This window comes from Microtus oregoni, unplaced genomic scaffold, assembly GCF_018167655.1.
Source record: "Microtus oregoni isolate MIOR12 unplaced genomic scaffold, Mior012 000012F_ref0000307, whole genome shotgun sequence".
NCBI classification, from domain to species: Eukaryota; Metazoa; Chordata; class Mammalia; order Rodentia; family Cricetidae; genus Microtus; species Microtus oregoni.
This window is the reverse complement of record NW_024543071.1, coordinates 24,421,299-24,437,534: the sequence shown is the minus strand read 5'-3', so window position 1 is coordinate 24,437,534 and position 16,236 is coordinate 24,421,299. Positions and strand designations below refer to the sequence as shown.

At 36.2% G+C, this 16,236-nt stretch overlaps 1 protein-coding gene across 2 annotated transcripts in view; it reads left to right on the top strand.

Moving 5' to 3' along the window:
- Window positions 1-16,236, top strand: part of Hectd2 (HECT domain E3 ubiquitin protein ligase 2) — a 65,590-nt gene that overhangs the window by 34,251 nt on the left and 15,103 nt on the right. For both annotated transcript variants that reach the window (XR_005975293.1, XM_041662060.1), the window contains exons 6-12: window positions 383-447; window positions 5,777-5,822; window positions 7,979-8,088; window positions 9,526-9,674; window positions 10,279-10,402; window positions 12,849-12,945; window positions 15,794-15,901. Coding sequence is in view for 1 of the 2 variants with exons in the window: in XM_041662060.1 (XP_041517994.1) it covers window positions 383-447; window positions 5,777-5,822; window positions 7,979-8,088; window positions 9,526-9,674; window positions 10,279-10,402; window positions 12,849-12,945; window positions 15,794-15,901 (699 nt within the window). In the remaining variant the exon portion in view is untranslated. The remainder of the gene's footprint in view (window positions 1-382; window positions 448-5,776; window positions 5,823-7,978; window positions 8,089-9,525; window positions 9,675-10,278; window positions 10,403-12,848; window positions 12,946-15,793; window positions 15,902-16,236) is intronic.

Genomic DNA, 16,236 nt, shown 5'->3' with positions numbered 1-16,236 from the left:
TACATATCCAAAGTATATGCCAACCATTTCAGTTTAGTAAACACTATACTGTTGAACTTGTGTCCATGATTTTTTCCTCTCAAAGAAAGGAAAATGGAATTGTTTTTTAGTTATATAAGACTGTTGCTGGTCATCAAAGGATCACGTATATATTTCTGCAGATTGTACTCTCCGAATCCCAGAAAACAACTTCGTAATAATCTACATCATTAGTATTCCCTGGAGTTCTCAGATGTGAAATGGATACTGCTGTTCCTAGTACCATTCTACAGTCACCAAGTCTGCTTGTAATTATCCAGATAGATCTGTGAATAAAATGAATGTAAAAAATCACAAACTATCCTAGCCATTATTTTATCTAATTATTTTCTTTTGCCTCCAGCCTCAAGATATTCAGAAGTCTGTATTGAAGGGAATCATTAACAGCCTGTTACGAGAATGGAAAGGGTAATTGTAACTTGCATCTAATCTGTATAGATAACTTAGATACATATCTCATGTATCCTTAATATATGTGAGTATGTTTTACTCTTAGGAAGTATCTTAGATGTGCTTTAATAATGACATGGATCAGAAAAGAGCATAGAATACTTGAAACAAAGCTGTTTAGTTTACTGAGATTTGTGATTTCTTGGGATCTGTAAATAAGCATAAGGAAATCAATGAACCTTTCAAAGCTGAATGTAAATATTTTTGTGTTTAGGCATATGTGCTATGCAAACATAGGATGAGTACTAATCAATAACCTTGCACTTCTTATAGCCAATAAAATTTTCTCAGAGAATACGTTACTAGCCTTAAAGAAAACTCCTAATACTCAGGAGAAAACTCAGGTAAGCACCTCAGGCCAAACTGGGTCTTGACTACTTCCTGAGCATAACAAAAGCATTATCGAAAGCAGAAGAGAGGCTCATAGATACTTTCTGTTGGCTGTGCCTAATAATTCATGTAAACATAAATAACACTGCTACTTTTGAAGTACAAATGGAATGGAAAAGACTTGAGGCAAAAGTAGTGGATAAAAAGCCAAGTCCTGAGCATATAGCATTCACTCATCAGACTTTAGTACCCTCAGAAGGGCTAATACCTGACTTCTGCCTTTAGTCTAGGGTTCAGTCAAGATCTTGGATTACATATGATTTTATGTCCATGAATAATTTTTAAATTAGAAGGTTCCTTTTAAGCATATGAGACAATGCACTATAGACCTTGAACATGTGAGAAACACTGGTTAGATTTGAAACTAAAAGTCTCCTACAAAACTGATGTTAAAATCAAGATTAACACTGAAAAAAATACTATTTTTCATGATGCCCAAAGTAAAATTCTTGTAGTTAGTAGCTAGATGGGAATGGTTTTTAGGCATTTATTTTCCATATGTATGTATGTATATATATATATATATATATATATATATATATATATATATAGTTTCCCCTCCCTCTACTCCTCCCAGTTTCTCTCTGCTTCTCTTCTCTCCCTTCCAGATCTACTCCCTTTCTGACCCTCATTAGAAAAATAACAGACTTCTAGGAGAAAACAACCAAACATAGCAAAATAAGTTATGTTATGATAAAACAATAACCATCATATTGAAGTTGGACCAGCCACACCAATAAAAAAGAGCCAAAAGAGAAGGCACAAGAATCAGAGACCCATTCCTCTACACATTCAGGACTCATCATAAAAGCATTGAACTGAAGGATACAGTTTGTATGCAGAGGACTTGGTGCAGAAATATGTGGGCTCTGTGATTGTGCCTTCAGTCTCTGAATTCTTATGAGCTTTGCTCAGTTGTTTTAGAGGACCTGGTTCCCCTAGTGTCCTCCGTACCCTTTGTCTCCTGCACTCCTTTTGCCTTCCCTTCCATGGTGTTCTCTGAATTCTGAGGGGAGGGATTTGATGGAAACAACTTGTTTAGAGCTGTGTTTCAAGGTCTCTCTCACTTTGTGTAGTAGCTGACTGTGTGTCTGTGTATTACTCCTGTCCGCTGCAAGAGAAGCTTCTCTGATGATGGCTGAATAAGGCACCAACCTATGAGAATATCATCAGGAGTTTTTTTATTGAGAAAAAAAAAAAGACAAGTAGTATTTGGTTTTACCCTAGGTTTCTGAACTATCTGGTGTCTGGTTCTTGGTTAAGGCCCATCCAATGTCAGGTATGGTAGATTGGGCCTTAAGTCAAATCTGACGTCAGTTGGTTAGTCCCACAAAGTTTGTAACAAAGGCTTTATGGTTGAGTTGGTGCTTAGGTTTCTTTTTTTGGTAGCCTGCAGAGTACCAGTTAGTTCTCTTATTTCTCTGTTCATTTTTTGTCTGACTTGTCCAGTGGTGAAAGTGGAGTGTTGAAGCTTCCCACTGTTAGTGTGTGGGGTTTAATGTTAAAAGTGTTAGAAGTGTTTCTTTTATATATGAGGGTGCCCTTGTATTTAGGGCATAGATGTTCAGTACTGAAATTTCCTCTTGATGGATTTTTCCTGTGACTAATATGAAATGACCTTCTTTGTCTCTTTTTATTAATTTTAACTTGAAGTCTATTTTGTTAGATATTAGGATATCTACACCCGCTTGTTTCTTAGGTTCATTTGATTGGTATAGTTTTTCCCAACCCTTTTCTCTGAGACAATGTCTGTCTTTGAGGTTGAGATGTGTTTCTTGTATGTAAAAGAAGGATGGATTCTGTTTTTGTATCCAATCTGTTAGCCTGTGCCTTTTTATAGGTGAGTTGAGTCCATTTACATTAAGGGATATTAATAACCAGTGATTGCTATCTCCTGTTAATTTAGTTTTCATTGTTGGTGATGTTAATTTGTACGTTTTTCCCTCTTTGGGATTTGCTGATATGAGACTATCAATTGTCTGTGTTTTTGTTGGTGTAGCCAACTCCCTTGGGTTGGGGTTTTTCTTCTAGTATTTTGTGTAAGGATGGGTTTATGGCTAAGTATTGGTGAAATCTAGTTTTGTTGTAGAATATCTTGTTTTGTCCTTCTATGGTGATTGAAAGTTTTGCTGGGTATAGTAGTCTGGGTTGGCATCCGTGGTCTCTTAATGTCAGCATGACGCTTGACCAGGACCTTCTGGCTTTCATTGTCTCCACTGAGAAGTCAGGTGTAATTCTGATAGGTATACCTTTATATGTTACTTGGCCTTTTTCCTTTGCAGCTCTTAATATTCTTCCTTTACTCTGTATGTTTAGTGTTTTGATTATTGTTTGGTGAGAGAACTTTTTATTTGGATCCAGTCTATTAGGTGTTCCGTAATCTTCTTGTATCTTCATAGGTATATCTTTCTTTAGGTTGGGAAAGTTTTCTTCTATGGTTTTGTTAAATATATTTTCTGTGCTTTTGATTTGAACTTCTTTTCCTACTTCTATACCTATTATTCTTAGATTTGGCCTTTTCATGGTGTCCCATATTTTCTGGATATTTTGGGTTAAGCTTTTGTTAGATTTAATGTTTTCTTTAACTGATGAGTCGATTTCCTCTATTGTATCTTCAGTGCTTGAGATTCTTTCTTCCATCTCTTGTATTCTGCTGTTCATGCTTGAGTTTGTGGTTCCTGATCGTTTTCTCATGAACTGTATTCCTATAATTCCCTCGACTTGTGTTTTCTTTATTGTCTCTGTTTCAGTTTTCAAGTCTTGAATAGTTTCTTTCATATGTTCGATTTTTTTTTTCTTGGTTTTCTTTAAGGGATTTGCTGATGTCTTCCAATTTTTTGTTTGTCTTTTCCTCTATTTCTTTAAGGGAATTTCTCATTTCCTCTTTAAGAATATCAAACATTCTCTTGAAATTATTTTTTAGGTAATTTTCTTCTACTTCATCTATATTTGGTTGTTTAGGTCTTGCTATTGTAGGGTCTTTAGGTTTTACTGGTGTTGTGTTGCTCTTTGTGGTGTTGCATGTGTTCTTACCTTTTCTACTCATGTTTTCTTCTAATAGGTGTGGTTGGGACTGTCTGAGATTCTGTTGAGTAATCTTCTAGGTGCCAGTGATTCCAAATCTCAGATGGTTGTTCCTCGTGGTACAGTCAGTGCCACAGTTCTAGTTAACCCATTGGTTACTCTGTGTTCCTAGAGATAGCTCAGCACTCCTGTGCTTTGCCCTGCTCCCTTGGAGTTTGCTGTCTTAGGCCTACTTTGGCCTAGGTTACCGGCTTTGACCCGTTTCTGTAAATCCTGGTCTGGATCCCCTCCTGCAGAAGTCCCAGGCTTTGAGTTGGTTTCTGGCTCAGATCTACTACCTCGGAATTCCCAGACTCAGGTGTGCCCAGAACCACAGAGGACCTGGCTCAGGCTTATTCACTCAGAGGTCCTAGACTCATGCCCAGACCCACAGGGGTCCTAGCTTAGGTCTATTGCCTTGAAGGTCCCAGATTCACATCCAAACTCTCAGCAGTCTCTGGCTCTGGCTCACTCATTCAGCACTTACTCCCCTGTACCTGTTCCAGTGGAGATTGCTGTCTCTGGACCAGTTGATTCCTGTTATTCTTATGCTTTGTCTTTCATAGTGTCCCAGCTTTCCTGGATGTTTTTGTCAGGAGTTTTTTGTTGTTGTTGTTTTGTTTTGTTTTTGTTTTTGTTTTTTTGTTTTTGTTTTTTGTTTTTTTTTTTTCGAGACAGGGTTTCTCTGTGGTTTTGGAGCCTGTCCTGGAACTAGCTCTTGTAGACCAGGCTGGTCTCGAACTCACAGAGATCCGCCTGCCTCTGCCTCCCGAGTGCTGGGATTAAAGGCGTGCACCACCACCGCCCGGCTTGTTTTTGTTTTTTGATTCAACTCTTTAACTGATGTTTTCATTTTTTCTATTGTATCTTCAACACCTGAAATTCTTTCTTCTATCTCTTATATTCTGTTGGCAAAGCTTGGCTCTATAGTTTCTATTCAAATTCTTAAAATTTTTACTTCCAGAATTCCCTCAGTTTGGGTATTCTTTATTGATTCTACTTCCATTTCAGATATTTAATAATTTTATTCATTTCCTGCCACTGGTTTTTTCATAGATTTTTTTAAAATGTTTTCTTCTATTTTTAAAGATTTATTTATTATGTATACAGCATTCCTTTCATGCATGCTTGCAGGTCAGAAGGGGGTACCAGATCTCATTACAGATGGTTGTGAGCCACCATGTGGTTGCTGGGAATTGAACTCAGGACCTCTGGAAGAGCAGCCAGTGCTCTTAACCACTGAGCCATCTCTCCAGCCCTTCATAGATTTCTTTAAGAGATTTATTCATTTCCTCACACTGTTTGTATTTTCCTGGATTTCTTTTAGGGATTTAGTAATTTCCTCTTTAAAGAATCCTGTCATCTTCATGCTGACAGTTGTAGGATCTTTTTCTTATGCTTTAGCTATGTTTGAAAATTCAGGGACTGCTTATTGCAGTTTCTTGACATTTCTGTCACTTCAGGAATGGCCTGTAAGCAGAAGCACATTTTCTTCCTTTAATGTATAGATAAATATTAAGTAAAAATAATCTGTGTTAAACAAAATATATTTTAAATTGCTGATTATTTATTCAACTTTTAACCATTTCCCTAGTTAGTCTTTTACCTTAAAATGCTATAGCTCTTTGAGGAATTTGGGTTTTAGGGGTACTCAGAACTAACCTATTTCCCAGGATACTAGAGATGTGTTACTCTCTCAATAAGAATAATGCCTGTGAATTTAAATTCATTTTGGCTTCTCAGTTCTTGGAAAAACATGTAATGGTCATGTCTTTGTTAGATACTATGAAATTCAATGGTCATTTGTAATCAGTCATGCATGTTCTTTTTTCAGCCCTCGAACAAAAGATGATCTTAGAGCATATTTTATATTGTTACAGGTAAGTGAGAATTGTTAGATTCATGTCAGTCTGCATGTACAAATTAAATGATAGCAGATAACTATTACTTGTCAATCGTATTAATACTCTTCAGAATAATAGTTACTTGCAACCCAAAGACTAACATTGTAACAAACACCGAGAAGCTAAATTAGGTGAGGACTTAAGTTATTAGTGAGGTCTTGTCCACTTTCCATGGTGTCCAGGAACAAACAGAATGGATGTTCTTCCCATTTCATTTAGACTCTTTCCTTTGTACTAACTGGAACAGGCTAAAGAACTTCCCCATGTGCCCGGTTTCTAAGTTGTCCATATTGTTCACTAATGTTCATTAGAATTCTGATAGAAACATCGAAGTTGTTACTATTTGTTCTAAGGCAAAATGATACTTGCTTCCTCATGAGAGAGATACAGATTCAAAAATATACAAAGCAAATTTTTATTTTTAATTATTTTTGAAAAATCTATATTATTTAACACATTTGCATCATTCTTTATAAATTTACCAAGTTGTCCAAGTATATTAATTCACTTAAAAGTAAAAAATATTAAGCATTTAATTCAGTATTATGATATTACCAGTATCATATTCAATAAAAGAAACATAGGAAACAAAAGAAAAACAAAAAACAAAAAAATGGGAAGGGAGAATGACCAAGAAAGATAAAGGAAATAAATGAGAAAAGCATCAAAACTAGAAGAAAAGAAAACATGCAGAGAGAAAAGCTACAAAACAACACTGTGAAGCTCAGCTGTCTTAGAGGAGTGTGTTAGCGGTCAGCTCTGCTCACACATCACCCTTTCCCAGAGCTGTGGCTGGAGTACGATCAGCGCCAATTTCACTCCTGTTCATCAGTTTTGAAAAACAGTGTTCTTTTATCATTATCACAATTGGATCAATTTTTAAAGATTTATTTTTACATTTTATTTGTGCGTGTGTACATGCTTCATGTGTTGAGTGCCCGTGAAGGCTAGTCACATGCCCTGGAACTAGCATTGTACAGTTCTGGGTTCTGAAACCAAACTCAGATCCTCTGGAAGGGCAACAGGCATTCTAAACCACCTGGCCATCTCCCCAGCCAGCACCTGATTTTAATAATAGTTACTTTTACAGACATTTCTGAAATGTACACTGTAATAAAGCATCAGCTTTTTGAAAGAGAACGTGGGCCTTGCTTTGTTGTGAAAACTCTTGCAGTCCTTTAACACGGAAAAGTTGTCAGAGGACACGCTTGTTCTTTGTGACATGTGCAGCCAATCATTTCCCAGTGCAGAAGCTTCACAGCTAGCATTACATGGTGTTCCTTTTTAAGTCCAGAAAACCCATATTATTTTGTTGTTATTTAATTGGATAATAGTGATTACCAGTATTTATGAAAGATAAACCTAAGTGCTTATGTTTTCTTTTTTTAAAGCTCAAAACAACTCTTGAGGTAGATAATATTTCCATCTTTCAACTGAGGAAATTAAGAATTAAAGTTTTAAAACCACACCTAATGACGCACAGCTAATGTGGTAGGATCGACCCTCAGACCCCGATTTGCCTGTGCGTTGTACTGCAGCAGAACCAGTCTTGCTTAAAGAAATGACAAATCACTTGTTTTTAAAGAACTGCAGAAACTCAAATGTAGCTTCCTGAATTTGCCACTTAAAACTCATTAAGCTTTATTGATGGAGGAAGGTCATTGGTTAAATAAAAAGAAACTGCTTGGCCCTCATTGGTTAGAAGATAGGTGGGAGGAGTAAACAGAACAGAACGCTGGGAGGAAGAGGAAGTGAGCTCAGACTCCACAGCTCTCCTCTTGGGAGCAGACGCCTCAGAAGAGACACCATGCTCCCGGCTCCTGGGCAGACATACGCGATGAAGCTCTGACCCAGGATGGACATAGGCTAGAATCTTCCCGGTAAGCGCACCTAGGGGCACTACACAGATGATTAGAAATGGGTTGATCCGGATATCAGAATTAGCCAGTAAGGGCGAGAGCTAAAGGGCCAAGCAATGTTTAAATGAATACAATTTGTGTGTTGTTATTTCGGGCATAAGCTAGCCAGGCAGCCGGGGTGCTGGGGACGCAGCCCCGCCGCCCTTATTACTACACTTTATGACTTTCCTTGTTAACACAATTTAACACAGTTATCTTTCATATCTTTTTCAGAATCCTCAATTTAATATCACATCTACATATGTCATCTATGCTCATTTGCTACGACAGATAGCTGCCCTAGTGGAAGCTGACCACCATTTCCTAGTTCACTGGCTGAAAAAGTAAACCTTCTGCAATACTAAGACGTTTCAGTCTCTCAGTTTTCAATGTGATATTACTAATTTTGTGATAAGCTACTGTAAACCTTTACCATATTTGACTGTTTTAAAGATTTTTAGGAATGATGTTTATACTTTGAAATGTTTCAAAAGCCAGTTATGAAATATATGATTTAGTAATATATAAAAATCTATTTTTAATCTAAGTGATAATGTTTTTGTGAAAATTGTTGTAAATATCTATTATTTGCAATTTTTCTATGGCACGTTTCTGTTTTTTTATACAGCTCAACTGGATTTGTTCACCCATTGTTTCATTGTGTATCTTTTTATTTCTTCTCTGTTTATAAACACATCTTATTATTTATGTGATGCTTTCTCTTTGCCTTATGAAAAATACAAGATTGCAAAAGCACATTACTTCTTCCCCTCAGAAGTGTATTTACATTAACAGACTTTTCTCTATGGTGGATAGAAACCAAAAGGGCAAAATATTTCCAAAATGAGAGCTCAGTGCAGTCAGTTGTCATTATTCACACTAGCAGTGTTTGCAAGGTCACCATCAGATGAACCTGCAGACACCACCACTGAGCCTGCTCAGGGGCCTGTGTATAGTCCTGTCTGCTCACCAAGCATCCACTTTTTGAGTGCTAATACTTGACTTTATTCCATGTAAGTTGATTGGTTAAATTGAGGTCATGATGGTTGCACTATGAACCATGCCAGTATGACTATAATGCATCCATTTCTTTATACAACACACCACATCCTTCTTGTTCATTGGAACTAGCCAGCACTTAATTATTACACTGTGGGATTTGGGTTTTTGCTTTTGGTTTTTGAGACAGACTCTCACTCTGTACCTCAGGCTGACCTAGAGCTTACCATGTATCCCAATGGACTGCTAATTCACAATCCCCCTGTCTCAGCCTCCCAATTATAGGGGTTACAGGTATATACTGCCATGCAAAAAAAAAATCACAAAAAGATGAAAAACATGTTATTAGACTGTAGAAAGGACACTGGGTTCCAGTATGAGATGCTGGCCCTCATTCGTGCATGCCTCCACATTCTCACCATTGATTTATGTCCACAAACAACCATGCAAGCACAAGTGCTGACCTGTGGTGTAAGGGATAAACGTTAGCATGCAGGTTAGCCTTCAAGTGCGGGATCTGTGAATCATGAAACTGACTACTGAAAACTTAAAATTACATTAATGACACTACAGTAATTTGGGTGTTTATTTCTTACTTGAGAAGCAGTATCCATGATAGGGTTTCATATCTTTTGAAATGTTGTCAACTTAATAAATATAATTTGAGAGAATGAATAGTCTATAATCTGTGTGCATAGGATGTAGTTTGATCTCTAGAAAAAATATTTTGACAAAATAAGAAATGAAAATTTTGATTGGAATTATTTCAAAATCTTTGCCAGATTATCCCAGAAGAAATTCAAACAGCTGGTAGAGAGGTTACTACAGTTTGTTTCCCTGCGTCTGTTTCCCGCGAAGCCAGAAGAGTTCCCACCTCTGACAAAGTGTTCCTGGTGGATCCCATCAGCCTCCAAAGTGCTGGCTTTGCTCAGTAGGTGTCAGCTGGTCTCGCCCTCACTAGTCTCGGGAGAAATAGCAGGGTATACCTTGAGTATCTCTGAGTGCTAGGGAGGCAGCTTTAACTTGTAAACCATTATTTTGAAGAAAAAAAATATTTCCTGTTTTGTTTATAAATTTTACATTATATAATTTTTTAATTTAAATTTTTAAAATTAAAAAATTTATAAAGCTGGGAAAAGGTTTGTTTCTCCAGTGTTTTATATTATGGTCTTAAGTACAGATGATCCACTAAGTACTAATTCCTGAGAAAACATGAACTCCCACTAATTACGGAGGAATCCTACAAGAGACAACACTGGTGGAGAAATGGTGCTTAGGTGGCCATCTGCACTCTAAACATTTTATGATCCTCATCACACTTCTTTTTAAAGTAAGAAATAGCTGCATTTTGACCACAGTGTTAAAAATGGCTTTTTTGTTGTTGTTGTTGGAACTGCAAAACAGGAGTTTAAGTTAAAGCTGCAAAATGGACATTTAAGTTAAAGCTAGCCAATAGATGCTAAACAATGTGTTTATTATTAGAATGGATCGCTACATGTTGGAAAAGAGCACTACATGAGAATTTATCTTCACAGATACTGCCAACAATTTGGTTCATCCTCCCCTTATTCCTTACACGGATTTCTATAATTCTACCTTGGATCACATTGATCTCATGGAAGAGTATCATACTTGGCAGAGCTTTGGAAATTCTCACAGGTATGGTCTACAGCTCATCTCTCTAACAAAATGTTATTTTTAAAAAAACTGGATTTTAAGTTTATATTATAAATAATACAATTCCTGTACATATAAACATATACATATCTTTAAAATATCATTGTGTCTATCAAAAGGTTTTACTTTTGGTACATTTTGAGTTTATACACATGTTAATATAGTTTTATTTTGGTTAATAACGTCTTTTTAAGAACAGGAGGGGTCTTCCCTAGGTACACGGTCTCTTGGAGCTTAGTATTCTATGCACAAGGGCAACTTACATATTTTTTCTCTAAAGTATCAGAAGATAAATATTTTCAGTTCAGCGAACAATACATGTTTCTTTTTAGCATGAAACAGTCCTAGACAATATGTAAATGAATGGCTATAAATGTTCCAGATGACTTTACAAAAACTGGTGATAAGCCACCTGGTCTTGGAGGCCATAGTGTACCAGTGCTTAATCTAATTCATTATCACATACATATGGTCACCTGATACACATTCGCTCCTTCTCCCTCAGTCTGCACCCAAATAGTGATTATGAATTACTTATAGAAGTAATAGGAAGAGAAAGGAGCTTCACAGTTTAATGCAACAGGTTTTTGAAATGCTTGGCAAAATTCTTGAATACCTATACTTTTTATCCATATTTGGATTAAATTATCAATCCTATCTCAAATGTAATTTATTTTCCAAACATGAAATATACAGGAGACTTTTCTTAAGAAGATGAAGAGATATAGTTATAGATATAAACAACCCAGATATACACCTGAATTGATTCAGATATACACCTGAATTGATTCAGCTTTCCAGATATACACCTGAATTGATTCAGCTTTCCAGATATACACCTGAATTGATTCAGCTTTCCAGATAATACACCTGAATTGATTCAGCTTTCCAGATATACACCTGAATTGATTCAGCTTTCCAGATATACACCTGAATTGATTCAGCTTTCCAGGAATTCTACGAGAATTGACCTAAAGTTTATAATGGCCCTCTGATCAAATCTCAGTGCACATATGAGCTATCACAACTGGAAATGATTTTTTCTAAAGACTATAATCAAACTGTGGAATATTTTCTTGGTAGAGTTTCTCTTCCCAAGATACTTTTCTTCCTATTTTAACATAATTGTGGCCATAAAACAACTAAGAGTTGCACTGTTTCCTTGACAACTTTTAATACAGAGCTCCTTCCAGTCGCAGGGCAGCATGCCAGCAGTGTGCTCCACAGGTGTTCCAGGTGGTCCCGGCTGCCGTTGGCAGTCAGCTGGGATCTAGAATGGGCTCTGGACCTCAGCAAGTCACTACTGACCGTGGGCTGTTTATCTGGGTACTTCATGTACATAGTATTTTCTTTTCATGTACCAAAATGACAAAGGTTGAGAAGCACTGTTTTAAAGTATATAATGAAACCAACATATATCCTTTTTAAGTTCATTGCATTTTCTTTTATTTCCAAACTTTCAGTTAGCATTAGTCATTCAGTTACTACTATTATTACTAGTACTGAACAAGTTGGGTTTGTTATCAGTTTGGAGTCAGAGTCAAAGCTGTCTGATGTTCAGTACATAGGGCTGTCCCTTCTTTCTCATGTCTTCTTTGCAACCAGTGGCTGCAGATACACCACCTACTGTGTTTAGATGGAGAACAGCTAACATCGAGGGTTTCATTGCACTTCTACCGCTGAGCTCTACCTTAGCACACACTGCAGCCCCTTCTGATGGGAGTCTACCTCCCAAACTATCACTGCCGCCATATTCATTCTTTCCACATGTATTTATGGCTGTATGGTTTGTGGCTTGCATATATAGTATAAGACTTAACTCTGACCTGGGAGCCAAGTTATTTCCATACTCTTTGATAACAATTTATATCTTTATAAGTTCATGCATTTCATGTTTTTGTACCATTAAATATAGTACTTACTAACATTTTTCTAACTTTATTCTATTACTCTTAAATTATGACTCCTTTTTGCATGCTATTATTGCTGTATTTTCTCATTTCTGATTTTCACACATCAGAAATAGTCCTTGAATATTGAATTTTATATTCATTTGAACATGTAAATATTCTGTCCTATTTCTCCACCATCAACACTTTTGGCACTTTATCCTGCTGTTGGCCATGTTTTTCACAGATAATATAGGTGGCTTTACAAATGGAAACGATTTGTGTGAATGATGTAAGTGACTAGCACATATTTAGAAAGTTAGCTGTGGCTTCCTATAGGGAATTAAGGCACTGCACTTTCAGGAATGATACATTTTTCATAGGTTTATGGATATAAAATCATGCACATAAATTTTTTTGTAAATGGTAAAACACCACACAAAAGTAATGTTTTATATTGCAGGGTACCTTAGGTTCCCTTAGTGTAATTTTGCTAAAAATGCACCATTTTGCTTTTTCTGTTTTCGCTTGTTGAGCAGGTTTTCCTTCTGTCAGTACCCATTCGTTATTTCTATAACTGCAAAAAAAATCATTATTCAGAGAGACTCAGAACAACAGATGATAAGCATCGCAAGGGTAAGCCAGTTATGAAACCTATTTGTGCTGACTGTAATCAATACCGTAAATAATAAATAAGTTAAATGTCTTGTGATTGTTTTAGTGTAATCAGGAATTGTTAAAAATATAATTTATGTTATTACCCCACAAGGTAACCTTGTCACAATATGGGAGAGGGAACACCCTCATCTAACCAGCTTCCGGTTACATTATAAATACAGCAGAAGTGTTTCTGATAGACCCAGATTTGAGGAGCTTTTTTGAATTCATTTTGTGTAGAGCTCCTATTCCAGGGAGCTAGAGAAATATTACTGGAAACCATGGTGAGACCAGGAGGGCCTTAACACAAATCACTCACACTATAACATTCTCTGGAGTTCATGAAAACCAGAAACAACCAAGACATTAGATGTTAAAACTTTAAGTATATGTCTAAAGGACTAAGAAATATGCACAAAGAAAGGGAAAGGTTTTTTTTTTAAAAAAATTGTTTCTCAGTACATGGGAAACACACAGAAAGTAGGACAGACTTTTGGAAAATTGTAGAACATTACTGCCTCCCACTGTATTCAGTGTAGCGCAGGAAGAGCCATACTGCTCATCCTCACACCTGTGCATCTCAAGCTCCTGCTGTGTGACAAGAGGGTATGCATGCACTTTTCAAAACGAAAGAGAAGCTTGGTTGTAGTCTTCTTAAAGTAGAAAGAAAAACACGGAATAGGAAGAAATGATTTCCATGTTTTGTTCAAAAGTATAAAAACAAAGTATAAATTATTATTTTTTAAAATATAAAAATAAGAATAATTTATTCAGCAACTTAGTTTCCTGATTATTTTTTCTGTCACAGACAAGGACAAAGGTTTTGGTGCCTGATAAGCTTCAAAAATCAGCTTGCATTGAGTACAAGAATATTAGAAGAGATTGTATTGCCTGTGACTCCAAAGAGAATTCCAAAGCCACACTGTCCCTGGAGAATGAGTTTAATTTGGTGTATTCAGCACCAGATACTGGCTCAAGGGTTAATATATAGCTAATCATCTAGATATTTTGGCTTAGTTGCATTTCTGTGTCATGTGTCTTTTTCTTAAGTTTTTTTTTTAACTTTGGCTTTATGGTTATTATAGTTTAAGTAAAATAGAGGTGGCTGGTTCATCTAAATTTCTCTTCACAATTCCCTGCCACTCATGTTTAAGGAGTCAGGGTCTTTCTGTGCTGCATTTCCTACTGGAAAGGAGAGCAGCAGATACGTTTTCACAGAACATGGGAGGGAGTAGAGACTAAAAACTCAAGAGGGATTGCTAGTGCTCACAGGTTCTTCCTGTTGTGCCACTCAAGTAAATGCCTGGGGACTCTTCTGACACAGCTGATACTACTGTCTGAAACTGCAAAAATAAATAAGTTCTATAAGACTGTCAAAAGCCCTACTTTCCTCGGCTTCTTTGATTTGGAGCCTCGTCATGGCAGATAGGCATTTCCAATGGGAAGAACTGCCAAGCTTGTCCCCATGAGCATTGGGGTAAGTGTAGTTAGTGCCAACATGTGGCAGCTGCTTAGGGGCAAGAACAGAAAGAGAAGACAACAAAAGAAGGGTAAGACAAACATCTGTTACATAGACACTGTCCAGGAACACAGACTCCCTTGGTAAGACAGGGCCCAGAAAAGCAAAAAGCTACTAAATCTTAACATTGGATTTTGGAGGTCTGGAGGAAGTCTCAAATTCTATAGATTTGGGGAATGCAAATTACTATACTTTAGATATCTGAAACATTCATCCTTATCTGTAAAGAATTCATCTTCATCATCACCAAAGACAATTAAACAGTCCAGTAATCATTGTCTAGATAAGTAAATATACAAGCATGTTGATTTTGTATAATAAATGATATTTACATATTTCTTATATATTTTAATATGTTGGTTTTTATATACTCAGTGCTTATATTTTGAAGAAACATGAAAAATGAATTTTTCAAATCTGTCATATCTGTATCACCCATTATTTCTGTTGTTAACATTTTTGGTAAATTTTCTTTGGGGAGTCTTTAAAAACAACAGAGATAAAGCAGTGTGCTATGCATAATTTTGATTGAAACTGTTTACATAGTTTTCCTACTCATTTTTAGTAGCTGCATTATATTCCACTAACTAGATCTGCTTAGGGTAGTTCTAAAGCTTTGTTTTTATGGATAATATTTTTATAAATATCTTCTGGAATAAAATGTTTTTCTAATCTTCAAAATTCCCAGAAGTAGAACTATTACAGTAAAAAGTTTGATCATTGCTAAGTCCCTGATACCATAGGTATGTTAATTTTTTACCTTCTAGAAGGAGACTATTCTTTTAGAGTAAATTCACTATCTAAAATAGATTAAGCCTGAGTTTACTGTTAAAAATACCTGAATTGGTTAAACGCTCCCCCAACTTTTGGGGGGTGGGGTTCAAGACAGGGTTTCTCTGTGTAGACCTGGCTGTCATGAAACGCACTTTGTAGACCAGGCTGGCCTCAAACTCACAGAGATCTGCCTGATCTGCCTCCCTGAGTGCTGGGATTAAAGGCCTGTGCTGCCACCATCCGGCTAAATATCCCCCTTTTATTACACAGCAGACTTTGCTTTTAAAGGTCTGAGGCCTGTTGAAATTGCAGTGCAGCCTTCTCACTATAAAAGTTGAGTAAGATTTTGATACCCACTGGCTATCATTTTTCCAAAATAAAGTAATAATGTTTTACAAGTTAAAATGTATGTAATTGATTTATGAGATTATTTATATGAGAGATCGCATTAACAAGAATTAAGCTATTTTGACTGTGTTTTAAATGAAATTATAATTTAAGTAAATGAAAATGTTTGCTTTCTTATTTAATTAGCAAAGTCTGGTGGATAAAGTATCTCGAAGACAAAGACCTGACATGAATATGTTATTCCTAAATATGAAAGTAAGGCGGACACATCTGGTTAGCGACTCACTTGATGAGGTATAATTCATTCCAAAATGGTATTGATTAAAATAAATTCAATCATTTGACTTATTACTAAAATTTTATTTATTATTTTTATGTGCCAGTGTATGTGCTTCCAAAAATTTTGATAGTTAAGATAAATTTTCTATAAATAAGCTTTATTTCATCTTAATGTTTATTAATGGTTGATTAATTCCTTAGAGGAGTTGATGTAGAATACTTAAATGCATAATTCATGTTTCTTAGTATGCTACCTGGATTCTAGACCCACTAGTCTCTCTTTCTGATTATGTGTGTAACAAGTCATTTTAAGTTCTCCAGACCTCAGATTGCTCATCTATAAACTTACA